At 45.4% G+C, this 26,004-nt stretch overlaps 1 protein-coding gene across 2 annotated transcripts in view; it reads right to left on the bottom strand.

Annotated features, from left to right (window-relative positions):
* Window positions 1-26,004, bottom strand: part of ESYT2 (extended synaptotagmin 2) — a 78,553-nt gene that overhangs the window by 39,209 nt on the left and 13,340 nt on the right. For both annotated transcript variants that reach the window (XM_027538452.1, XM_027538451.1), the window contains exons 2-5: window positions 8,088-8,129; window positions 6,726-6,860; window positions 4,383-4,459; window positions 28-100 (exon numbers count right to left, since the gene is read on the bottom strand). In XM_027538452.1, the coding sequence (XP_027394253.1) occupies window positions 28-100; window positions 4,383-4,459; window positions 6,726-6,860; window positions 8,088-8,129 (327 nt within the window). The remainder of the gene's footprint in view (window positions 1-27; window positions 101-4,382; window positions 4,460-6,725; window positions 6,861-8,087; window positions 8,130-26,004) is intronic.

Below are 26,004 nucleotides of genomic sequence, written 5' to 3'. Positions count from 1 at the left end.
AGAAAATGAAACTTAAAAAAGCCTTACCTGTATACTCTGCACACCAGCTCTACAAAAATATCGCTTGATCTCCAGATCGATCTCACAATTCCCTACAAAACTAGCAAACAAAAAGTTCTGATTACATTCTCTTCATCATCACAGACCCAAGCTACAGAATCTGAATACAGTGCTAGTAAAGCCACCAAAACTGGACTGTAGGCAAGCTGTAACCTGCAGGCCAGCTGGGCCAGAGTCCCAGCACCTGGGCTGCGGCAGCCACAGCCCCCAGAGTCAGCACGGCCACACGGAGGGCGAGGCTGGCTGCCTGGCCAGAGGTCTTGGAACAAATGTCACTTCTCAAAGGGCAGCTTCTGGAGCAGTCTCTTGATGGAGTATAGTTTTCATTTGTCTCATAAATAACTCTGTTTAAAACATACACAAAGCTTAGATCATATTTCATCACAAACAATGTGCCCATGCTCCCCCACCGTGAGAAACCAGCAGTGCTCAGGCCCTCAGACACATTACACCTGTTCGAGGCATCAGTTTTACTCAGCAACTGTCCCTTCAATCGTTAATGTGAACACCCATGAACACTGTGTGACGCTGCATGGAAGGCTTCACCTGTCTTTATAAAAACGTGACAGGCCCATAATATTTTTGTGGAACCTGAATGGTTTGATGCCCACCCTTGATTCTAGAAGCAGATCATCTTGCTCCTGCCCTGGAGCATCGGGAGGAATCTGATAATCACAACAGACAGTGTCTAAGCACATGAGCAAAATATCAACAGAAGGCATCTGGGATGAAAGTCTGCCAACAGTCACATTCCTGCCTTAAAAGTCACTGGCAATGGCACCCCACTCCAGTACTCTTGCCTGGAAAATCCCATGAACAGAGGAGCCAGGAAGGCTGCAGTCCATGGGGTCTCTGAGGGTCGGACACGACTGAGCGACTTCCCTTTCACTTTTCACTTTCATGCATTGGAGAAGGAAATGGCAACCCACTCCAGTGTTCTTGCCTGGAGAGTCCCAGGGACGGGGGAGCCTGATGGGCTGCCGTCTATGGGGTCGCACAGAGTCAGACACAACTGAAGCATTTTGTGTGTGTGTGTGTATAGATTCTTTTGGTGAAGAAGGTGCACGCGATCAAGGACACATTTTGGTAGAAGGCTGCTAGCAGTCACAAGAAGCAGATGTCTTCGTTAATGATTGTAGAGTTTTTCTAGCTATGAGAAGATGAAAGAAACTGGGCTCATAAAATCTTCTCTTGAAAATATCGAACTGCTTGAAAGTCAGTTCTGCCAGTCTTCTGAGAGCACAGAGGGCCTCATTCCTGGTCTCTGCTCTGAACTCCTTTCAGGGGTGTGGAAGGGCAGTGACCACAGTGGCTGGGTGACCTCATCCTTGTAGAGGCAGATGGCGAATGACAAGTTTTCTCCACATACCCTAAGACGTGATCATTTTATGTTCTATTATCTCTCAATTACTCCTTCCCCAACTCTACAGGCAGTGATCTAGTTACGGTTCTTGTCTGGAACATAGGAAAAAGTAGAATGCAGACTGCTTCAGAGACATAAATGTCTGAGCTGCATAACTTGCATATGCTGCTATGTCTGCTGAAACCACAAAAGCCAGACTGCAGTCTTCAAAATGGCATCAGGTAACAGACTCATTTCAGTGTTTGTTTAACAAACATGTATCAAGGGCTCCCTCAGTGATGGAATAAGAGAACAGGGTTCCCACCCCCTGAAGCTCACCCTCAGCCTGTGGACAGCCTTGCCAGGTACAGCTGACCCCAAGACAAACACGGGGCTACGTCTTTTACTCCACTCATGACAGCAGTATTTGCAGTGGTGCCAAATGTGTTGAAGACGCAGAGTTTTCCCATATTACATCATCATAACACTCTACGCTTCTTTCTAAAATAAAGGCAATTGGTATGGACTCTGTTCATTTACTACATTAATACACTTTAGAAACTCAAAGATGACACGATAAAAAAAATGACCCTTAATCAAAACAAAACCAACCCTGCTGAGCCATGTCAGTCAGTAGTTGGCACACAGCTGGGCAGGGGCCTCACAAAGCCATAAGCAGGTTCTTGAAGGACAAAGACAAGAGCCAGAGAAGCCCTCTACCACCAGGAAAGGCAGTTGGCAGACCCCTAATCAATTTTTCCCTATTACTTTTTATCGTGGTAAAATATACATAGCATTACCATCTCACTCATTCTGAAGTGCAAGGCGTGGCATTAAGCACATTCAGACTGCTGTGCAACCACCACCACCATCATTTCCAGAACTCTCTTCATCCTGCAAAACTGAGACTCTATGCCCCTCACTCAGTGACTTACATCCTCCCCCCGTCACCGGCAGCCTGCATCCTGCTCTGTCTCTGTGGGTCTGCTCCTCGAGAGGTCTCCCACAGCGGGAATCACACACAATCTCTTTGTGACTGTCCTGCTTCATTTAGCATGATGTCCCCAAGGTCTGCCCATCGCACTGTAGCTGGATGGACACTGCCCACTGTGGCACTGTGCCACTCCTTCTCTGAACAGCCTGAACGATGCTCTCCTGTATGCACACAACACGCCTTCTTACCCATCCAACAGTCAGCGAACACCTGGGTTGCTTCCAGGTTTTAGCTGTGGTGAACAAAGCTGCTATGAACTGAAGTATACAATCACCCCTCTGGGATTTTGTTTTCCACCCTTCTGGGTACGCACCCAGAAGGGGAAGTGCTGGGTCATATAGTCATTGTTCCTTGTTTTAAGGAGACACCACTGTTTCTACAGCAACCGTGCCCTTTGTATTCCCACCACCAACGTGCAGGGGCTCCCATCTCTGCACACTCTCACCCACCATTCTGGGTTGACAGCTGCTGTCTGATGGGTGTGAGGCGCCGCCTCTCGGGTGTTAGCAGTGGCGTCTGCACCCTCTCACGCGCCTGTGAACACTAGTCTATCTGCTTTGGAGAAACGTCCATTCCAGTCCCTTGCTCCTTTCTGAATCACGTTAATTGTTTTTTTGTTGTTGTTGTTGAGTTGTAGCAGTTCTTTATATATTCTGGATCTCAATCCTTTATTATATATTTGATTATATGCGTACATCTGATTGCACTGATTCTATAGATTACTTTGAGTGTTGGCTTTTAACAATATTAAGTCTTCCAAACCACAAACATGAGCTGTATCTCTATGTATTCATGTCGTCTTTAATTTTTCACATCAGTGTTTTGTAGTATTCATTGTACAAGTCTTTCACCGCTTCAGTTAATTTCTAAGTATTTTATTCTTGTTTCTACCGTAAATGAAATTTTCTTAACTTCCTTTCTGGACTTGTTTATTGTTAATGTATAGAATGCAACTATACATTTTTTTGCACGGATTTTGTATCCTTCTACTTTACTACTGCTTCCTTTCCAACAATGTCTGCATTTTGTTTTCTTCACACCTAGTTGCTCTGGAAGAGCTTCCAGTGCCATGCTGGACAACAGTGGTGACGGGGTCCTTGCCGAGCTCCCGAGCTCAGAGGAGTCGTCTCAATTTCTCACCACTGAGCATGCTGCTTGCTGGGGACACATGCCGAGTGCTCCAAGTGCAATAAACAAGCCCAGCAAGCTAACACTGTTTCTGTCTGTGCCCTAGGTGTTTTTATCATCAGAGTGTTGAATTTCAACAAATGCTTTTTCTGCATCAACTGAGATGATGAGGTGGTTTTCCCCTTCACTCTTAATACTGTGGAGTATTACATTGATCACTTACGATGAACCATCCTTACATTCTGGAAATAAATCTCACTTATTCATGGTGTATAATCCTTTCACTATGTTGCTGAATTCAGTTTGTGAGCATTTTCTTGATGATTATGGCATCAATGTTCACAAGGGATATGGGCCTGTAGTTTTCTTGCAGTGCCTTTAATTTCTTTTATTTTAACATGTTCTACGAATGGCAGTTATCTAAGCTGCTGCTGCTAAGTCATTTCAATCGTGTCCGACTCTGTGCGACCCCATAGACGGCAGCCCACCAGGCTCTCCCGTCCCTGGGATTCTCCAGGCAAAAACAATGGAGTGGGTTGCCATGTCCTTCTCCAATGTATGCAAGTGAAAAGTGAAAGTGAAGTCGCTCAGTCGTGTCCGACTCTTCGAGACCCCATGGACTGCAGCCTACCAGGCTCCTCCGTCCATGGGATTTTCCAGGCAAGAGTACTGGAATGGGTTGCCATTGCCTTCTCCTATCAGGGACTAAAACCAGAAAAGCTAAGTTTAGGTCCTCAACAAGAAGCTAGTCCAATTCCAACAAATAGCAGTAAGATATGTGCTCATTCTATTCTCTACTTTATGGGCACAGCTAAGTGACATCACACACCAGTAACTACGACAGACACACAAACTTACCTGATCTGAAGGTCCAGAATAATCTGCCTTTTATCCACATTCTCAGTATACACCTTAACACCATTGATCCTGAGGGGCTGAAACAAAAATTGGCTTCTTTAAAACATAGGAAGGGTAAAGAACACCAAACTCTGACCCAGCAGAGCTGAGAAGACGAGCCTGGGTCCCAGGCCCAGGCGGGAACACTCTGCTTCATGATGCTGTCGTCTCACCCCCAGGACGCCAGGGGCCTCTGGCCCTGAGCACCCTCGTCTGTAAGACACTCAGGAGGGTCCTGCAGACTGAGAGCGGCCCACAGGATGTGGGACCAGCAGGCCATAGAGCGCTGCCTAGCTCAGCAGGCGCTCGGGGCCGTGACCCGGCTTCACTGCCGCCCCAGGACCCTCAGTCCTTGCCTCCTCCAGGGGACTCTGACCCATTCCCTCTAGTCCACCCTTAATACCCTGTCTAAAACAGAAGTTCTTCTCATTTTATCTTTATGTCATAACTTTCTATTTTTTAATATTTTTATAAAAACGGAACTTTTTGAGTGAATCAAAAATATTAACTATATTTTCAACAGATAATACAGGCAATAAGGTGAGAATCAAATGACTATAAAAAGAAAAGGCAGACAATAATAAATTTTATATTTCAACATCATTTCAGAATCTTTTCCCAATTTACTGATTTGAGACCCCCTTCTAAGAAAGTTCGAAACATGACAGCTGGACATGAAAAACTCAAGCTGAAGAACCACCGGGTGCCCACGCTCACTCTGACAGTGAGGGTGTCCTGAAGTCTGATCGCCCAGTCGGCCGCAGGAGCAGACTCCAGGCCCACGCTGCCACCACCCCAGGTCGCAGGGTCTCCGCTCAGGCTCCCGTGCCCCCTCCGGTCCCTGCATCAGACGCCTGGGTCCTCTATTCCTACGAGAAGTCCAAGCACCCTGTGACACTGAGCTCTCTGACCAAACCTGCACTACTCTCAACATTCCTACCTTTTGTCAGCATTAAGTTGAAAGTACACACACAAACATGAATGTAATTCTTTCTGAGACAAACTCAGTTGGAGCAAGAATTCCAAATCTGCATGAACATGAGTGTGCCTGACTGTAAGACACAGCCTGAGTGTTATTTTAAAGGAAAAGAAGGGGGCAGGGCAGGAGGAGGACACGCCTCTGAAACCGTCTGTAACCATCAAAACGCACGCTATTCACCACCCGCCCTTTACAGAAAACCTTGCAACCCCCATTTCACATTCATGTGGCATTCCGGTTTCTAACTGTGCATTCCCACTTGTCGTGGTCCCTTTAAGGGACTGAGGTGAAGTGGAAGCGAGAGGCAGTGTCCCCCAGGAGTCCTGCGCTGGCCCCGTGAGCTGAACAGGGACCACGTCCAAAACGGCAGCACGCTGCAGACTCAGCCAGGAGGGCCACAGCCTGCACGACCCAGCTGGGCAGGACACACACGCCTGTCTCTGCAAACAGATGGACCTCGACAAGGAAAGGCGACTGACGCCTGGGAGTGTGGGCTGGGAGGGAGCCTGGGGCAGGGACACAGCTGGGGTCACGGTCCTCTGCCCCGCCCCCTGGAGCATCCGCAACAGGACGCAGCACGGGGAAGGTGCTCGTGGGGCTCTGCAGCCGCTGACCCCTGGCTGTCGAGTTAGGGTCCTGCAGGGTCGCAGTGTGGCCAAAAAATAAACTAAAAAAAAATACTGTTGAACTCTGAACTCTTATTAGGCATAAAAACAATGTTACCTTGAAATTAATAAAACATTATGTGTCAATTATGCCTCGATAGAAAAAATGCTACCTTCAGCAGTTGCTAGTTACTGTGAACACTGACTTAAAAAAATAAAAAAGGAAACTTGCTGTTATGGTGGTCCCGAGGCTTCCAGCAGTGTTGGAATCAGTGACCATCCTCTGTATATGACTCGATTCCAAGAACAAAGTCCACCTTCCCCTTCCCCTGTGTCACTAAAGCGGTGCTACGAGCCCAGCACTGGAGCCCCGAGTTGCTGTTTTGAAACATGGGGGTGGGAGTGGGGGCTCCTTCCAGCTTGTGTCAACCATTAGTGAGTTTCCACAGAAACCCCGTCTCCTGCAGGACAGTACAAAGGTAACTGTGATGGGAGAACATGCGGCTGAGGGGCCCGCAGGTGGACCTGGACTGACAGAGGCAGCCCCGCGCACAAAGGAGGCGAGTCCCGACAGAGGAGAGACCCCGAGACAGGAGACCCAGGGAGGGCCTGCGCACACAGCCAGCCTTCCAGAAAACAGCTCGCTCTAGAAAGCAATGTGAAGTGGCTTAGCCTTCTCTCCAGTGGTGCACAGGTAAGAAAGCCCGAGAGGAGACAAACCTGCTGCCCCAGGTCCACCCTCGTGAAGCTGAAGGTGCTGAGGTGGGTGTGTGCGCCCCGCACGGCCGGCTCTATGGTTTCTCGAAACAACTTCTCTATAAACTGGCAAATAAAAGGCCACATGTGTTTTACAGTCTGGAAAAGAGAAGGAGTTCAGGTTAAACATGGCTCAGCTGGTAAAGAACCCACCTGCAATGAGGGAGACCTGGGTCCAATCCCTGGGTTGGGAAGATCCCCTGCAGAAGGGAAAGGCTCCCCACTCCAGTGTTCTGGCCTGGAGAATTCCATGGACTGTATAGTCTGTGGGGTCACAAAGACTTGGACATGACTGAGAGACTTTCACTCAGTCAAACAAACAGTACAGTATCTAAGCCATCATGAAAAATCACGCTCGTACAGTTTACCAGAATTTTTGAAAGGCAAAAGCAGGGGGCGTCCTTTTTTGTTATGCAAAAACAGCATCTAAAATTTAAAAATGTATTATAACAATAAACTATTGATTAACCAACCTGTATATTGCAGGAATTAGTTATTTGAGTTAAATATTTTGTTTATGCATATCAGCACATTTAATCATTACTAAAAAGTCAGAAAGGGGCTTCCCCAGTGGCTCATCAGTAAACAATCTGCCTGCAATGCAGGAGCCACAGGAGACAAGGGTTCGATCCTTGGGTCGGGAAGATCCCCTTTAGTAGTGCATGGCGACTCACTCAAATATTCTTGCCTGGAGAATCCCGTGGATAGAAGAGCCTGGTGGGTTATAATCAATGGGGTCAAAGAGCTGGATATGACTGAAGCAACTTGGTATGCACAAACAGTCAGATAATCCTGTAATTTCAACTCAGTGCTAAAAACTTTCTAAAACTGTGTTGTTCTTAACAAACATTAATGAGTTCTCTTTAAGGACGGACTAACTTCCAGTGATTACGTTACGGGTAATCATTACCTACATTAGTTTTTACTACAATTCTAAGGATATATAAAATACAGAGATAAAAGAGATGTATTTCAAAGTATAATGATTTAAAAACATAACCTTTTTAAAAAGGCTAGATTTCTTGGGAGTTATCCCCCTCTTCATAAGAATGTTCTAAAATTTTCACTCACGACTATCATCAAAGTGAGGAGACACAGGGCCAAATGTCCAACTATGAGAGTATTATTAGCTTTCCATGTCAAAGACACAGTTTGCACTGCTTAGAAAAGCAAAGTAACGTCTCAGTTATTTTGAGAGCAGAAGCCAACCCGCTAAGTCCAAATGAGTTCACATATTGTCAACATCCAAATCCCCAAATATGGAAAGGTGGCATCTCACCCTCTAATTCCCACTGATATCTGGTGTTTCGTGTACTCTTCTCTTACCTTATTTAGCCATTCTGCTCTCTCAGTGTCTGGAAAATGAACCTAAGAGAAAAACATACACACGACTTAGCAACTCCTGACAACTCTAAGTAAAATGTCACACAGGCCAGTTAGTATTCTTACTGTATATCTACTCTATGTCTGCGGCTCTTTCACCCCGTGCTGGGAAACCTTCCACAGAAGCGTGTGGCCCAGGCCCTCATGTTGTGAGGACACTCTGAAACCCCTGCCCACCTCCCCGCTGGCCTGAAGAGCACCCACAGAGCCCGAAACCTCGAGCTCATCCCTTAGCACCCCCACCCTCCGTAGGCCTCCAGGCTCAGAGCCTCAGAAGCCCACCTTTCTCTTCCCCTTTTGGCCCAAAGGAGACGGCACACAATGTTCCTTAATTGGCCCCTCTCCACAGAGTCTCCCAAACGAGGATTATAATTACAGTTCTCCATGATGGGGCCTGTATACTGGAGAAAATAAGTGGAGAGGTAGGGAAAAAAAAAAAACAACCCTACTTAGAAATAGCTGAGAAAGTGCTCTTTTTGTCATTAAAACAATCCCTGCAGAAAAAAGGCTAAAGCAGTTTTGAGCAGGGAGTTGTCTAAGAAATGCTCCCATTCCCTTCCAAGAATAAGAACACAATGGCCACACGAACATTCTGAAAATTGCTCTGGGGCCCAACGACAGCCGGGAGCACAGACTGGAGCGCGGCAGTTCTGTCCTGGGGACTGGGGTGGAGGGGGAGGGCAGGGCCCAACGTGACCACACCGACTCCTCTCAGTAACATGCACGCTGCGGCCAGCGAGAGCCAAGCCCCATCCCAGCCTCCGGCTGAGAGCAGCTGCTCAGGAAACGTTATTCTAGGGTACGTGCCCAAGAAGATGCTTCCTTGAGGACCAATTCCACCTCTGAGCCTTGGTCCCCGAGCACAATCCAGGACAGCCAGGTCCTGGCTGGTGAGACCACTGTCTCCACGTCTGTCACGGCCGCACAGCTCCACCTTCCTCGAGCCCACATGCCTAAGACTTGCCCCTTCATGCCGCAGGATGGGAAGCCCTTAATCTGCATGAATCCCAGGGGTGGGCTGGTATGCCTGCAACAAATTTTTCTAAATTAAGTTTTAGCTTGAACCCATTCTGGAACAAAACCAAATAGATGGCAACCTTCCAGAATTAAGGAAAAGGCTCAAGAGTTGAGAAAGATGATGCTTAAGCAGCAGAGATTTAGGAAAGGATGCTGGCGATGCTGCTCCTGTCTGGAGGTCACGTCGCTGCAGAGGAGCCATTTCTACCTGAGGGGAACCGGAGCACAGAAAGGACTGCAGTTCCCCCAGAGGCAGGAGGCTGCGGTGCTGGAGAAAGCTGAGGGCTCTCCAGACCAGCCAGACTAGGTTGCAAGAGATTTAGATCTGGCATGAGGGGTCGGGGGTTGGGGGGCGATGAGGGCAAGGTCTCTTCAAGGTCTTTCAGGTGAACGATTTGGAGGAGCAGAAAGTGAGGAAAGGCAGACGCTGAGGGCTGGCCGATAGACACATCATAAATCTCCCCTGAACTAGGTTTCTGGAGATCAAGGTGGACAATACGACTAAACCATAAACTACTTTTGTGTGTTGTTGTTCAGTCGCTCAGTCGTGTCCAACTCTTTGTGACCCCACAGGCTGCGGCAGAAATCCAGGCTTCCCTATCCTTCACCATCTCCCAGGGTTTGCTCAAACTCATGTCCATGGAGTCAGTGATGCCATCCAACCATTCTTGTATAAAATTATATGAGTAACTACCATTTGGTTCCCCAGGTGGTGCTAGTGGTAAAGAATCTGCCTGCCAGTGCAGGTGATCCAAGAGTTGGGGGTTCGATCCCGGGTCGGGAAGGTCCCCTGGAGGAGGGCATGGCAACCCAGTCCAGGATTGTTGCCTGGAGAATCCCACGGACATAGAAGCCTTGTGGGCTACAGTCTACGGGGCCACAAAGAGATGGACATGGCTGAGCTACTGAGCACCGGACTGAACTACCGTTTACTGAGTATAAACTGCTATGTATGTAGCAGGTGCTGCGCTAAGTTAGTCAGACACATTCCCTGAGTTAATTCTTACAACAAATCTACAAATTGGGACTATTACTATCCCAAATTTACAGGACAGCTACTAGTGACACAATGAGGATGAAAAACCAGATTGTCTGCCTGTGCTCTTGGCCACTCTGCTACGAAGGGAAGTGGCAAGTGCATGGAGATCACCATTCGTAGAGCACGCCGAACCCTCACGAGAACACACCCCCTTAAAGAGCAGAACCTGCAAGTCTGATTTCATGTCTTAAAATGTACGAGATCCTGAGTGGTAGCCAGAAGTAGAAAATGTGTGTTTAACGGTGATTTATCTAGAGGTGGACCATAAAGGCTGAACGCTGAAGAACTGATGCTTTCAAACCGTGGTGTTGGAGAAGACTCTTGAAGAGTCCCTCGGACTGCAAGGAGATCCAACCAGTCCATCCTAAAGGAGATCAGTCCTGGGTGTTCACTGGAAGGACTGATGCTGAAGCTGAAGCTTCAATATTGTGGCCACCTGATGCAAAGAGCTGACTCATTGGAAAAGACCTTGACACTGGGAAAGACTGAAGGCGGGAGAAGAGGCTGGAAAAGATGCGATGGTTGGATGGCATTACTGACTCCATGGACATGAGTTTGAGCAAGCTCCAGGAGATGGTGAAGGACAGGAAAGCCTGGCATGCTGCAGTCCATGGGGTCGCAGAGTCAGACATGACTGAGTAACTGAACAACAAGAATCTACGCTCCAGAGGTTGTACAAATCCTGAAACAGCTGATGGCGAAGTTCAGAAAACCAGACAGCACTTCACAATAAAACACTATTAGCAGACCTAGTATTCCACCCAAGACTCACAACAGAGCAATTTAAGACTGGTTTTACTTAACATTCACACTTGCCACGGCAAAGAGCTAGTGTCCAAGAACACGAAATAATGATGAAGTAGTAATGACAAAATTCCATGTGCATCCATCCACCCTGTGAACCAGCAATCCCATTTCTCAGAATCTGGCCTAGGAGAACGATGCATGTGCGGCATGCCGGGAGCGGCCACCACTGCCCTGAGCGGCAGGGTGGGACAGACGTGCCCACACGTGAGGGCTGCACAGCTACAGGAGCGAGGAGTGGTCCAGGGCGGGGGCTGCCAGAGCTGCTGGAATACTTCTGTGGAGTAACTCCCAAGATTTGTTTTCAGTGAAAATACAGAGAAAAGCAGCTACAACTGGCTACCATTCATTCAGGGGAGTGGGGTGGAGGGAGAAGGTGTATATAATAAAGTTTTAAAATAAAAATTAACTTAAAAACTTAAAAACACGGTTCCCAAGGAAGGGGACAAGAGAGGAGAGATGAGAACAGGAGAAGGGCCCAAGGTGGAAGTGAGCTCCCCCGTCCGCGCCCACCCGGCCCTGTTCCCTGTGGGAACAGCTGTCCCACAGTCACCGCACAGACAGGCCTTGAGGTTCACCAGCAGGGGCAGGGCACATCCTCAGCTCCCGCCTCCCCGTCCAACTCTTCAAATCCTCAAGACACTTACATGGCTCCTTTCTACTTTCCCAGCGTCAGAGAACTCCTTCACCGACCAAACGAGGGACTTCATTTACCAACTGGGCCCTTGTCGGTCCCTCTGTCTTCCAGTCAGTTCAGTTCAGTCGCTCATTCATGTCCAACTCTTTGCAACCCCATGAACCACCTCCCTGTCCATCACCAACTCCCGGAGCCTGCTCAAACTCATGTCTATCAAGTTGGTGATGCCATCCAACCATCTCATCCTCTGTTGTCCCCTTCTCCTCCTGCCTTCAATCTTTCCCAGCATCAGGGTCTTTTCCATTCAGCAGCTCTTCGCATCAGGTGGCCAAAGTACTGGAGTTTCAGCTTCAACATCAGTCCTTCCAATGAACACCCAGGATTGATCTCCTTTAGGATGGACTGGTTGGATCTCCTTGATGTCCAAGAGACTCTCAAGTCTTCTCCAACACCACAGTTCAAAACCATCAATTCTTCGGCACTCAGCTTTCTTTATAGTCCAACTCTCACATCCATACATGACTACTGGAAAAAGCATAGCTTTGACTAGACGGACCTTTGTCAGTAAAGAAATGTCTCTGCTTTTTAATACACATGGCATCCAGTCCCATCACTTCGTGGGAAATAGATAGGGAAACAGTGGAAACAGTGTCATACTTTATTTTTGGGGGCTCCAAAATCCCTGCAGATGGTGACTGCAGCCATGAAATTAAAAGACGCTTACTCCTTGGAAGGAAAGTTATGACCAACCTAGATAGCATATTCAAAAGCAGAGACATTACTTTGCCAACAAAGGTCCGTCTAGTCAAGGCTATGGTTTTTCCTGTGGTCATGTATAGATGTGAGAGTTGGACTGTGAAGAAGGCTGAGTGCCGAAGAACTGATACTTTTGAACTGTGGTGTTGGAGAAGACTCTTGAAGAGTCCCTTGGACTGCAAGGAGATCCAAACAGTCCATTCTGAAGGAGATCAGCCCTGGGATTTCTTTGGAAAGAATGATGCTAAAACTGAAACTCCAGTACTTTGGCCACCTCATGCGAAGAGTTGACTCACTGGAAAAGACTCTGATGCTGGGAGAGATTGGGGGCAGGAGGAGAAGGGGACGACAAAGGATGAGCTGGCTGGATGGCATCACCAACTCGATGGACGTGAGTCTGGGTGAACTCTGGGAGTTGGTGATGGACAGGGAGGCCTGTGTGCTGCAATTCATGGGGTCTCAAAGAGTCGGACACGACTGAGCGACTGAACTGAACTGAACTAGGTTTGTCACAGTTTTTCTTCCAAGGAGCAAGTCAGTACAGCGGACCAAATTCACCTGTGCAAATATCATTCAATGAACTTCTACTTTCAGTGAAAGCATTTCAAGAAATTACTATGTTTGGTAATAAAGTACTGCCAAACTTTCCAATTAATGAAAATGTACTAAATAGAGGTCACATATTCTTAAAAACACTGGTATATTTCTCTGTGTACATATAAACATACTTTTATATACGTTATACATGCTTTATGAGTGTACAGAAAAACTGCAAAAACACACATCAAACTAGTGTAACAAGGACCGGAGTGAGGATTTTACTTTTTCCTCTATTCTATACATTTGAACTATGTGTAAGAAGCATAAACTACTTTTCCAGTTATTAGTCTAACTTAAGATTAAAACCAAGAATTTTCTAACACAGGAAGTAGTGTTTTATATAATAAGTAACTCAAACTGTGTAACAAGAGTTTTCACAAAATTGATTTTGAACATATTGATTATATCAGCAAGAATACTTGGAAACAAGATTTTCTTATAATACAAGTAACCTACTCTAAATCTGATTTGAAAAAAATTTTTTTTCTGAATCCTCAAGTTTTAAAGCTAAAATATAACTACGTTGAAACAAACATCTTAATGACCAAATACAATAACTCCTGCAAAACTATTCAAAAATATAATATCTGCTTTCTCTAACATAACGTGATTTCTTCAAGTTCACTGATATTCCTCAAGCCATTCCTGCTAACAAACCATCAACTCCTATGTATCCTGTCACACACCTCAGGCAAAACACACCAGTCCCTTGAGTCACCTACACCTAATAAGAGAACTTCTCTACTCACCACCAATGGCAACCCACTCCAATGTTCTTGCCTGGAGAATCCCAGGGACGGGAGCCTCGTGGGCTGCCATCTATGGGGTCGCACAGAGTCAGACATGACTGAAGCGACTTAGCAGCAGCTACTCACCACCATGCACCAGGAAAGAGTACAGTTCACCTGGTGTAAATTCTGATTCTGTTACTGCATTTTCATCACTGTGCTATTCCTTAATCTACCGCAAATATACAGGCTGTTCTTTTAGAAAAACAGGTTGAAGAAGTCACTTTTCAGTTAGTTGGGTCTGGCGCTGTGCCCAGGGCCAGGGACATAATGCAGAACTGGGTGTGGTCATGTCCTTGGGAGGCTCACACTGGCAAGGACAGGTGTGGCCACCAGCCTAGGAGGGAAGGACAGTACAGGCTGGGGAGGGCCTGATGCTGCCTCTAAGAGTCCATGAGAGATTTAGGAAGATAGCATGTGACATGGGTTTGATGAGATTAGCTGGGGTCTGCCATGCAAAGAAACAGTACATTCTAAGCAAAAAAATGGAGCATGTAATTTACTCTGGCTGGACCAAGACAACGGAAGAATGGTAGGTGCTGAAGCTGGAAAATCAGGTCAGGACCAGCCCGATGTGCCTTCTGTGCCACACATAGAGGAGCACGGATTTTGTTCTACTGGCAACGGGTCAACCTGAGGGTTTTCAGAAGAAAAATTACATAAGATTAATATTTGAGGAACTCTATCCTGTAACTACCAGAGGAGAGGGCAGAGAAACCATCTGCACAAGTAAGCTTTCAAGGGAAGAGAACGGGCTTACATCACTAAAGTTTATATAAGAAGAATTTGAAAATCAAGCCATCTCTTAGTAGAGAATCCCAAGACATTCAACAATTCTGTGGTTTTTAATTTATAAGAGATTGTTTCAAAGTGCCAAAGAAAAAGAATATTTCAAAATGCAATAAAATAAACCTGTTACCACATTTTAATTCTGTTTACTGCTTCTCACTAATACATACTCACAGACATTTGTTTATGTTCCACAAAACAATTTAAAGTAGCAAAAACCTCAGAGAGAGAGGTAAAGATGTACAGGGAAAATAGAAAATGTGTCCCCAAAGCATAGAGGAATAATGAACACATGTCATTTGGTTGTAAATCATTTTCAAAAATCCAAAGAAGAAGAAGAAAATCCACTCAAATCTCTATACGTCTAATTATGAAACATGTTTTCATATTTATTATTCATAGTATCTTTACAAACTAGAAATAACCATTGTAGGAGCACCGAAATTTTGACTTTACTTAAGAGTTGAAACTAAGAAATCTCTTTAATCTTTTCTTCAAAAAGAACAAAGGCATATTTTTGATTCTAATATGATGTTGATATTATCAAAGCTGCTTGCTTAGGAAAAATAAACCCAAGACACAACGCTGACTGTATGCCAGAACCCTGCAAACAGTGCCTTTTTTTAATCTTCACAACAACCTTGTCAGCAGTCCATGCACCACCTAACAGATATGGAAACACAGTCTCTCCAGGGATAATCTGTTCAAAGTCCCAAGGGAACAAGTGAGTTAGAGGGAAGAGGCCCAGACCCCATGACTGTAAGTCCTCCCTGAAGCATGAAGGATGGAACCAATTTACACACAGCTGACATCTTCTACTTAAATCCTATTTCCCCCACTTCTGAACATGAAGTAATGTTTGGAACTGAAGCTAAACAGAGGACTCTCTTCTGGGAGACCCTGCTGATGGTCAGCACTCGTGCAGACATCTCTGTTCAGCCCAAGACAACCACACACAGTGCAGCGGGCGCCTCCTGGGGCTGCAGAGAACCCCGCTGAAACCTGCGAGCACCATTAGCACTGAAACTGCGGTGGAAAGTAACTCACTCCTTTATTTAAACATCTAAAAGAATTAGTCAAGGTCTAGGAAATCCAAGTAAAGACGGCCTATCTACTACACCGGAAGCATTACTGATTTAACATCTTTAAGTAAAATACAAAAGATAATGGATAAAATGAGCAATTTAGAAATGAAATGTCATTAAACTTCAAACAGTAAACTGGCCAATCAAGCCAGGACTGCCTGGAGAAGCCAGGATCTGGGAGATGCTGTCAATGATGGAGAAAGATGGACACGAGTCCAAGAGAAGGCCAGAAACCGTTCTCCCTCTGTGGACCCTGGGTCAATCAGATACCTACAGGTCTCTATACCAGTGCTTTCAGAAAACCACGTGTGACTGGCCTGCTGCGATGAACCGGGGCCCTGGGAGCATCTGTATGTGGCCTGGAGGAAAGTCCCTCAAAATCTCTTTATGCTATGTAATTATGATGGGAAAAAAGTATCAGAGACACTAACAAATACTGACACTGGAGAGAACTTTCAAATAAGAGGGTCTAAACAAAGTTTAAACGGCACCAGCATCTTGCAGGCCCATGCCAGCTCTTTCCAGTACCGCAGAGGGGGACTCTGAGCATCCTCAAGACTGGCTGGGGAGCATGTTAGGAGAAAATGACTCAAACGCAAAGTGGCATCAGCTAAATGTATGGCCTCTAATTTTTTTATATTAAAACTTCTTTATCCATTTCGCACATGGGTTATTAAACCATCTCTGTCTTTAAAGCCTCACAATTCCCAGTTTCAATCTGCTGCCTCCCATCTTCTCCAGAGATTCAGCGTGCATGGAAATTGGAAAAATAGGGCCAAGAAATCTTAATGATATTTTTTTCTAAATACCGGGACACTTTCTCCTAATAGCTACTTCTATAAAGAATAAAGTATTCAAGGCTAAAAACGTGGGGGAGGAATGTCTCTCAGAATCTCTGTCAAATGGTAGTAGCAGGGCCAAATTACTCCTTTGGAGGGTAAAAAAACAACTTGGTTCATCTATGTCTAGTGCACAAAAAAGTAGGCAATCAATCCACAGTCACACAGTAAATACAGCAATTAATATTTTTCAACATCCACAATTACTATTTTCTTGGTTGGTTTGATCAGCTTTATGTAGACTTTGATTACTTTCCACTACCTATTTTTGCAGATCAGGAAACAGTAAAATAAAAATTAAAAAGCTTGGCTTGGGGAATTTCTCAGTGGTCCAGTGGTTAGGACTCTGTGCTTCCGCTGCAGGGGCCATGGGTTCAATCCCTGTCAGGTAACTAAAATCTCGTGTGCCACATGGCATGGCCAAAAGAAAAACAAAGCTAGGTCTATCCCAGCATGATTTCTATAATTAAGAAAGCTGTCCAAATTATGTGAGAACAAACTTACTTCTAATTCACTAAAGAGAATGTCACTGTGAGGCTCCTATAATCTCATACATTGCTGTGTTAGACACACTATTTATCTATCCATTTAATTTTGAAGGGGGCTTAAATTTCAGTGCATGCATAGAATGATTAAGGTGATTTAAGCCAGGACTCAGAATCAATGGCTGGGTCAAAACAGGGATACAAGAAAACAAGCAAAAGCAAAAAAAAAAAAACCAACAGGGATGCATCATGACTTCCACCCAGGAGAACAATCAGACATCCCCCTTCATCAAAATACTAATGCCAAGAGGTTTAATGCCTTACATATAGATGCATGTCTGTGATATTTTTCAAAGACTTGAAGCATATTTTAATAAAATTCTAAAGTCATTGACATATTCTTTCCGTAAATGCTAAAAAGAAAAAAAAAACTTACACAAGGAAATTGCTTGACAAGCTTGGTTTAAAGTTGAAGTTTTGGCATGAGACATATCTCACAAATTAAAATGAGTCCAACAACAGGAAACATGTCTTCTCATCTTCTTTGCTAAACACATAAGACAATATGGTTGTTTTTTATTTTAAATTCAAATCGAAAGCTACCATTCAAATTTACAAGCTTACATCTTGATTGGAATGGACAAGAAGATAGAGAAGTAATTATTGCGCTGAATTAACTGGACACATTCTTTGTACTAAGTGGAATCAACCCAGCTTTGTTCTGTTATAAAAATGAAAAGGAAAGGAAAAGGGAAAGAAGGGAGGGAAGGAGGAAGGGAAGAAAGAACCTATGAGACTATGATGTTGTGATGCTGGGGTTAAATTTACAGATTACAGAACGGACAGGTATACCAAACATCTACACGGAATCAGAAGTCACCTTATGTTTGAAATTTTACTATAAATTTTTCATTTTCAAGAAATAAGCTTAGTACCATGCAATATTTATTAAAATTTTAAATACTCTTCTAAGGAGAAAAAGCAACTCTGTATGTAATTAAACATTAACACAGAGTGACTTCCGGCAGTATTTCACTTCTGTAGATATCTACACAATTATCCTGGGGGAAAACTACCATTGTAATAAGTGCAGCAAAATCTTAGAGCTCTGAGAAATTATACTGGAAAAATGTATGGGAGTTTTTTTGTGGGGAGAGGTATTTGTTTCGGTTTTGTTTTTTCAAATGCAAATTCAGAAAAGCCATGAATAAATCTTTTGATTTACAGTAAAGAAATATATGGTATTTCTAAAAGCTTAATTTCATTCTCTCACACTGACACAAATATCTCAAAAGTTATGAGAATGAAGTCAGAGAAATTTATGAACCTAAAACCTTATTGTTTTCTCCTTTCATTCCTCTATTTGTATGCAACAGAGAAACAACAGAGACTCCAGCACCTGAAAGCACTGAGACTTTTCCCTGAATATAATCATTTATCTTTATTGGATGTTTGAGACCAACGTTCCAGCACATCCCTCAGTGCTTGTCTGTAATTAACTGTGATCACGGAATACAGAAATAACTAAAAACAAAAATTAAAAAGAAACCCTTCAGTTTTGGTGTTACAGTGATAACCCAGGGAGAAATACCATAGCTTACCTTATCATTCTTTGTTTTCCATACAAGAATCTCAGGGGGAAAAAAACTACAAAAATTTTCATAATCTCTTGATCAAATCCCAAACTCTGTCCAATTTTTCCTAGAAAAACCCACTAGTTTATTCACTATAAATGCAAATTATATAGAAACCAGTAACTAGATCATAAGATCACTCTCATTTTTTTTCTTTTGAAATAATTACAGATATTGCAAAAGAGCAATATTACAGAAGAAAGCCCCTGTGTGCACTTCACCCAGACTTCCCCAGTGGTTATATATTATACAACTAGAGTACATCATCTCAAGAGGGAATGGACGGGTATCTCTGTTTATCGCCGTTTATCTATCAACCCATCAGCATTGCATCTATCAATCATCAACGTATCACCATTGTATCTATCAATCACATCACCTCTCTCATTTTCTATCACCTATCTACAGACCTCTATCATCTATCACATGGGTTGTCCAAGCCACAAGGACTGCACAGTGTCTGATTCCACAGGCATGCACACCCAGAAAAGGGAAGCCTTGATACAGAAGGGAGACTAGCAGTTGCCTGAGGCTGGCATAAGGAAGGCGGAGGGAGTGGAGAGTGAGTGCCAGTGCTTATGGACAAAAACATTCTAAAATTAGATTTTGATGATGGTTACACAATGAAAAGGAGAACATCAAAGCTGTATACTGTCACCCTACTTATTTAACTTATACGCACTGTACATCATGAGAAACATTGGGCTGGAAGAAGCACAAGCTGGAATCAAGATTGCCGGGAGAAATGTCAATAACCTCACATATGCAGATGACACCACCCTTATGGCAGAAAGTGAAGAGGAACTAAAAAGCCTCTTGATGAAAGTGAAAGAGGAGATTTGAAAAAGTTGGCTTAAAGCTCAACATTCAGAAAACGAAGATCATGGCATCTGGTCCCATCACTTCATAGAAAATAGATGGGGAAACAGTGGAAACAGTGACAGACTTTATTTTGGGGGGCTCCAAAATCACTGTAGATGGTGATTGCAGCCATGGAATTAAAAGACACTTACTCCTTGGAAGGAAAGTTATGACCAACCTGCTGCTGCTGCTGCTAAGTCACTTCAGTCGTGTCCGACTCTGTGCAACCCCATAGACGGCATCCAACCAGGCTCCCCTGTCCCTGGGATTCTCCAGGCAAGAACACTGGAGTGGGCTGCCATTTCCTTCTCCAATGCATGAAAGTGAAAAGTGAAAGTGAAGTCATTTCAGTCGCGTCCGACCCTTAGTGACCCCATGGACTGTAGCCTACCAGGCTCCTCCGTCCATGGGATTTTCTAGCCAAGAGTACTGGAGTCGGGTGCCATCGCCTTCTCCGATGACCAACCTAGACAGCATATTAAAAAGCAGAGACATTACTTTGCCAATAAAGGTCCGTCTAGTCAAGGCTATGGTTTTTCCAGTGGTCATGTATGGATGTGAGAGGTGGACTGTGAAGAAAGCTGAGGGCGAAGAATTGATGCTTTGAACTGCGCTGTTGGAGAAGACTCTTGAGAGTCCCTTGGACTGCAAGGAGATCCAACCAGTCCATTCTAAAGGAGATCAGTCCTGGGTGTTCTTTGGAAGGAATGACGCTTAAGTTGAAACTCCAGTACTTTGGCCACCTCATGCAAAGAGGTGACTCATTGGAAAAGACTCTGATGCTGGGAGGGATTGGGGGCAAGAGGAAAAGGGGATGACAGAGGATGAGATGGCTGGATGGCATCACCGATTTGATGGACGTGAGTTTGAGTGAAGTCTGGGAGTTGGTGATGGACAGGGAGGCCTGGTGTGCTGCAATTCATGGGGTCGCAAAGAGTTGGACAGGACTGAGTGACTGAACTGAACTGAACTGACACAATCTTGTGAATGTAACAAAAATCTGAACCATATATAACTGACTCCTGAACAGTTTAGGGGTTAGAGGAGCTGACCCTCTGCCCAGCCAAAAATCTGCATATAATTTACAGTCAGTCCTCCGAATCCTCAGTTCCAACTGACCATGGATCATGTAGTATTGTGTCCTCATGTGGATCAATATTTCCCCAAATAACACCACCACCAAATAAGTGACTGCAGAGTCCCAAGGCAAACCAGTAGCTTGACTCAGAGCTGTCAGTAGATTAGCCAGCAAGTGAGGACACACTGGTGATGTTTCAGCCTTAAAGGACCCTGGTCCACTCACTGGTGAAGGAAGAGCAGTCACACCACTGGGGCCCCCAGATGATTCCTGAAGTTAAAAGCTGTTTATACACCAGAACCAAAGTACTTCCTGAGGCCATAAAACTATGAGAATAAACTGCGTTGTCATACGATCCACAGTGTATACAACAACAAACGCTTGTCCTTCCTGACAGCCAGCTGCTCCTTCCCTCACCCCCTCTAGCTTCCTCCTCAGTGCACTAATGCCCGCTGCCCACCTGAAAGCAGCCTCTCCCCTTGTCTGCACTGCCCTGCTCACCGCTGCCCCTCCCTGAAGGCCCGACTCCTGGCTCGTTTCCTGTTTTGTCTCTAAGGCTGTGCAGGAACCTGACAGGTAAACCACTGTGCTTCCTCCCTACTCGGCAGGCGAAGAATCCGAGTACCAGAAAGCGGGTGCTAGCCAGAAGCCACGGAGCACAGGCGGGCACGCCGAGGCTGGCCTCCAATGCAACTCTGGCACCAGGCCGGGTCCTGAGGTCCCTGAGACAGTGCCGGGCCAAACTGTTCCAGGGGCCAGGTTCCCGGCCCCTCCTTACACAGGAGGGGCTCTAGTGAAAAGTTCTAAAATCCATTTTTCAAAACTCTTTTCTCTGCTATTTGTAACACTCCCAGTGTTTTCAGGCTGTCTTCGTCCTGAAGCTACAAAGCATAAAATGCAAGAAACAGTGCTCACCACTCATAAAGATATGAGTCGACTAAGTGGTCAAGCTAAACAGGTATTTCCAAGAGTTTACCAGACCTGCTGGGTGGCGTTTCACAGGTAAAATAAGTGAAGCCCTGACTGGAGTTTTTCTACAGCTGTTTACGTCAAGCCTCACTGCTTAAAATTTACCTCACACCTTGGGCAGTATTTTCCTGAAAACAACAATTACAACAAACCCCCAAAACCATGAAACCCACCTAAATTTAAAATATTTACCCAGAGAAATATTTTGAAACAAATTACACACCTAAAACTCAACCTCCGCCCTCTGTCTTCTAAACCTATCTCCCAACAGAAACTATCGGTTCTTCCAACTTTCACATGGAAATATACTAGAGTTCAAATCTATTTTTTCCCTAAAAATAACACTGGCTTCCAGATATGATGATCAGAGCACCTTGCAGCAGCCCATCTGCTGAGAACATGAGAAACCCAGAAGAGACCCAAGTGCATGTCTACCTGAGGTCACAGGGCACTCAAGGCGCGAAGGACGAGGACACAGGGCAGAAGGCGCGCAGGGCAGTGAGGAGGCACTCTGCGGTGCCTCTCCCCCAGCGCTGTGGTACCAGAGGTTGAGAAACCCGGAGGAATGCAGCTGAGAAGCCAGATGAGCTGACAGAAACCTCACCAGACCAGGGAGACAGGAACTGGAGTTCAGGTCAGCTGAGCGACACTCTGAGCGCCCAGACCCTGGGTGGGGAGGGTGTTGGGGTTGGGAGGAGAGGCCAACTAAGCTTCCCTTCAGGCATCTGCCAAATTCCTGAACTACCGAGGGCAAGAAGCTAGTCTATAAAAAGCAAACTAGAGCTTTTGGCAGGTGTCCTGCACTGAGAAAGCACAGCCTGGACTCTGAGAGAGGCTGGAAGGGACCCGGTCAACAGGGCAGGTCCTCTTCTGTTACGGGCTCCGGTACAGCCTCCACTGTACGGAACCCGGAGCACAGTTGGGTCCAGATCAGAGAGCACTCCTCCCTACCAACCCGCCCTCAGGCCAACTCAAACCTGCTGGGCTAAGGCGTCTGTTCCCTCTGCCTTTAGCGGTTGGGGTGCAGATCTCCGGAGGAGGGGAACGAAGATGGCTTGGGGCAGTGGCAGAGCCAGCACGGGTTCACAGCCAGTTCCCAGGACTGCCGACTGCCAGGGTACACTGTCCCACCACGGTCGTTTCACGCTACGAGACAATCTCACCCTGTGAAGCTGGGAGGAAGTGCATGTGGGAAGGTGACATTAGTCACTGGAGAATGCAGAATTATCCACAGTGACATCCCAGTTCACACACTCTATGATGACTTGCAATCAAAAAACAGAAAATAATATGTGTTTGCAGGCAGGTGCAGGAATTAGAACCTTTTTGCATTGCTGGTGAGTCTATAAAGTATTCCCACCATTATGGAAAGCAGTTTAGCAGCTCCTCCAAAAGTTAAACTCATCAATTTCACTTCTAGGTATATACCCTCCAAAACTGAACACAAGTATTCAAACAAAAATGTGAACATCAATGTTCAGAACACAACTCTTAATAGCCAAAAGACAGAAACAACCCAAAAAGTTCTTCAAAGGATGAAAGGATAAACAAAGCGGAGCATACCTGTAAAACGGAACGTTATTCAGCCATAAAATAAGAGGTATGCTATAGGGTAAGATCTTAAAACGGAGAAGGCAATGGCACCCCACTCCAGTACTCTTGCCTGGAAAATCCCATGGACGGAGGAGCCTGGTGGGCCGCAGTCCACGGGATCGCCAAGAGTCGGACAAGACTCAGCGACTTCCTTTCACTTTTCACTTTCATGCATTGGAGAAGGCAATGGCAACCCACTCCAGTGTTCTTGCCTGGAGAATCCCAGGGACGGGGGAGCCTCGTGCGCTGCCGTCTATGGGGTCGCACAGAGTCGGAGACGACTGAAGCAACTGAGCAGCAGCAGCAGCAAGATCTTAAAAATGTTACGCTAAGTGAAAGACACAAAAGTTCACATATTGTATGATTCCATCTATATGAAACATTAAGAAAAGGTAAAATTAGAAAAACAGAAACATATGTGATGGCACAACCACGGGGAGGGTGAAATGCATCATGATTGCTAGTACAGGCTTTCTTTTGGGTGATGAAAACTTGGGGGACCAGATAGAGGCGATGGCTGCACAACACTATGAAGGTACTAAATGACCCTGAATAATTTTGTTACTTGAAACCTTCTGCAGTAAGAATAAAAGAAATGAACTATCATGCCAGGAAAAAATAAATCTTAAAACATATGTTGCGAAGAGAGACATAAGCCAACCTGAAAACACTACACTGTATGATTCCAACTCCCTGAGGTACTGGAAACGGTAAAAAGGTAAGTGGCCACCAAGAAGGTCAGGGATGGGGAGGAAGGAAGACTAGCTAGAGCCTCCTCATGTAAACCCAGGGACTTTACTTAATCATGTATCACACTGTTTCAATAACTGCAACAAATGTAGCACACTAATACAAGATGCCAACTCAAGAAACTGCCTGCAAGGGGGATATGGGAACTGTATCTGCTTGACTTTTCTGTAAACCAAGTAGAGAAAACCTGTTGCTGTCCAACTTGCATTAAAGTAAGTATTAATGTGACCTTTTCAGGTAGAAAGAAAATGATCCCACACAAAAACGTGGAAATGGAAGAAGGTCCTGTCACAATTATAGAGACAAAAAATGCCTTGGAAGGAAAGTTATGACCAACCTAGACAGCATATTAAAAAGCAGAGACATTACTTTGCCAATAAAGGTCCATCTAGTCAAGGCTATGGTTTTTCCAGTGGTCATGTATGGTTGTGAGAGTTGGACTGTGAAGAAAGCTGAGGGCGAAGAATTGATGCTTTTCAACTGTGGTGTTGGAGAAGACTCTTGAGAGTCCCTTGGACTGCAAGGAGATCCAACCAGTCCATCCTAAGGGAGATCAGTCCTGGGTGTTCATTGGAAGGACTGATGCTGAAGCTGAAACTCCAATACTTTGGCCACCTGATGCAAAGAGTTGACTCACTGGAAAAGACTCTGATGCTGGGAGGGATTGGGGACAGGAGGAGAAGAGGATGACAGAGGATGAGACGGCTGAAAGGCATCACCGACTCGATGGACACGAGCTTGAGTGAACTCCAGGAGTTGGTGATGGACAGGGAGGCCTGGTGTGCTGTGATTCATGGGGTCGCAAAGAGTCAGACACGACTGAGCAACTGAACTAACTGACTGACCTTCCCCCATCTCTGATCTGTAACAGAACCTGGCATCCAGACCCGATGAGATGGTTATTTTGAGGCACTAGCCTGTCATCTTCTTCAGCAGGCTCCTTGAATAAAGTCTCTTTCTTGCCTCAACCCCTTGTCTCTTAGACTCACTGGCCTGTCGTGCACTGAGCAGAGTGAGCTTGGACTCAGTAAAAGGATGGTTTTGGTCACTGACTCCTATACAATGTTATGAACCTCTGTCCATGGTTCTTCAGGCACTCTTGTCTACCAGATCTAATCCCTTGAATCTATTTGTCACCTCCACTGTCACCACCCACTCCAAGGGATTTGATTTAGGTCTAGTGGTTTTCCCTACTGTCTTCAATCGTAGCCTGAATTTGGCAATAAGGAGTTCGTGATCTGAGCCACAGTCAGTGCCAAGTCTTGCTGACTGTATAGAGCTTCTCCATCTTCGGCTGCAAAGAATACAGGCTGATTTCGGTACTGACCATCTGGTGATGTCCACATGTAGAGTCGTATCTTGTGTTGCTGCAAAACGGTGTTTGCTATGACCAGTGTGTTCTCTTGACAAAACTTTGTTACCTTTGCCCTGGTTCATTTTGTACTCCAAGGCAAAACTTAACCTGTTATTCCAGGTATCTCTTGACTTCCTACTTTGCATTCCAATCCCCTACGATGAAAAGGACATCTTTTTTTGTTGTTAGTTCTAGAAAGTCTTAGAACTGATCGATTTCAGCTTCTTTGGCATCGGTGGTTGGGGCGCAGACTTGGATCACTGTGATGCTGAGTGGCTTGTCTTGGAAATGAACCATGATCATTCTGCTGTTTTTGAGACTGCACCCAAGTACTGCATTTTTGACTCTCTTGTTGACTATGAAGGCTACTCCATTTCTTCTAAGGGATTCTTGCCCACATTAGTAAATGACTAGATGAAATGATGTCTAATCCCCAGTTTCTTCCTCACCACCATCAAGAGAGGGCTGAGAACTCACAGACTTCCCAGTTCAAAGTCTGTCGCAGACCCAAAGTGCGTGCCAGTGTGGTCTGTCCCCTCGCCCTTAGGACAGGGTAACAGGCACGCTGCGGGCCTTACTGACTTCCTCTACGCAGAACTTGGAAGAGAAGCTGCACACAGTGAGCACTAATGGATGGACCATGTCCCCTTTTTTTTGGCCATGCTGTGTGGCTTGTGCTATCTTAGTTCCCTGACCAGGGCCTGAGCCCAGGCCATGGCAGTGAAAGCATGGACTCACAACGACTGGATGGCCAGGGAATTCCCTTTCCTCATTTTCCACCT

This window comes from Bos indicus x Bos taurus, chromosome 4 (genome assembly GCF_003369695.1).
Source record: "Bos indicus x Bos taurus breed Angus x Brahman F1 hybrid chromosome 4, Bos_hybrid_MaternalHap_v2.0, whole genome shotgun sequence".
In the NCBI taxonomy this organism is placed as follows: Eukaryota; Metazoa; Chordata; class Mammalia; order Artiodactyla; family Bovidae; genus Bos; species Bos indicus x Bos taurus.
Note: the sequence above shows the minus strand (reverse complement) of the source record. Positions and strands in the feature narration are given on the sequence as shown.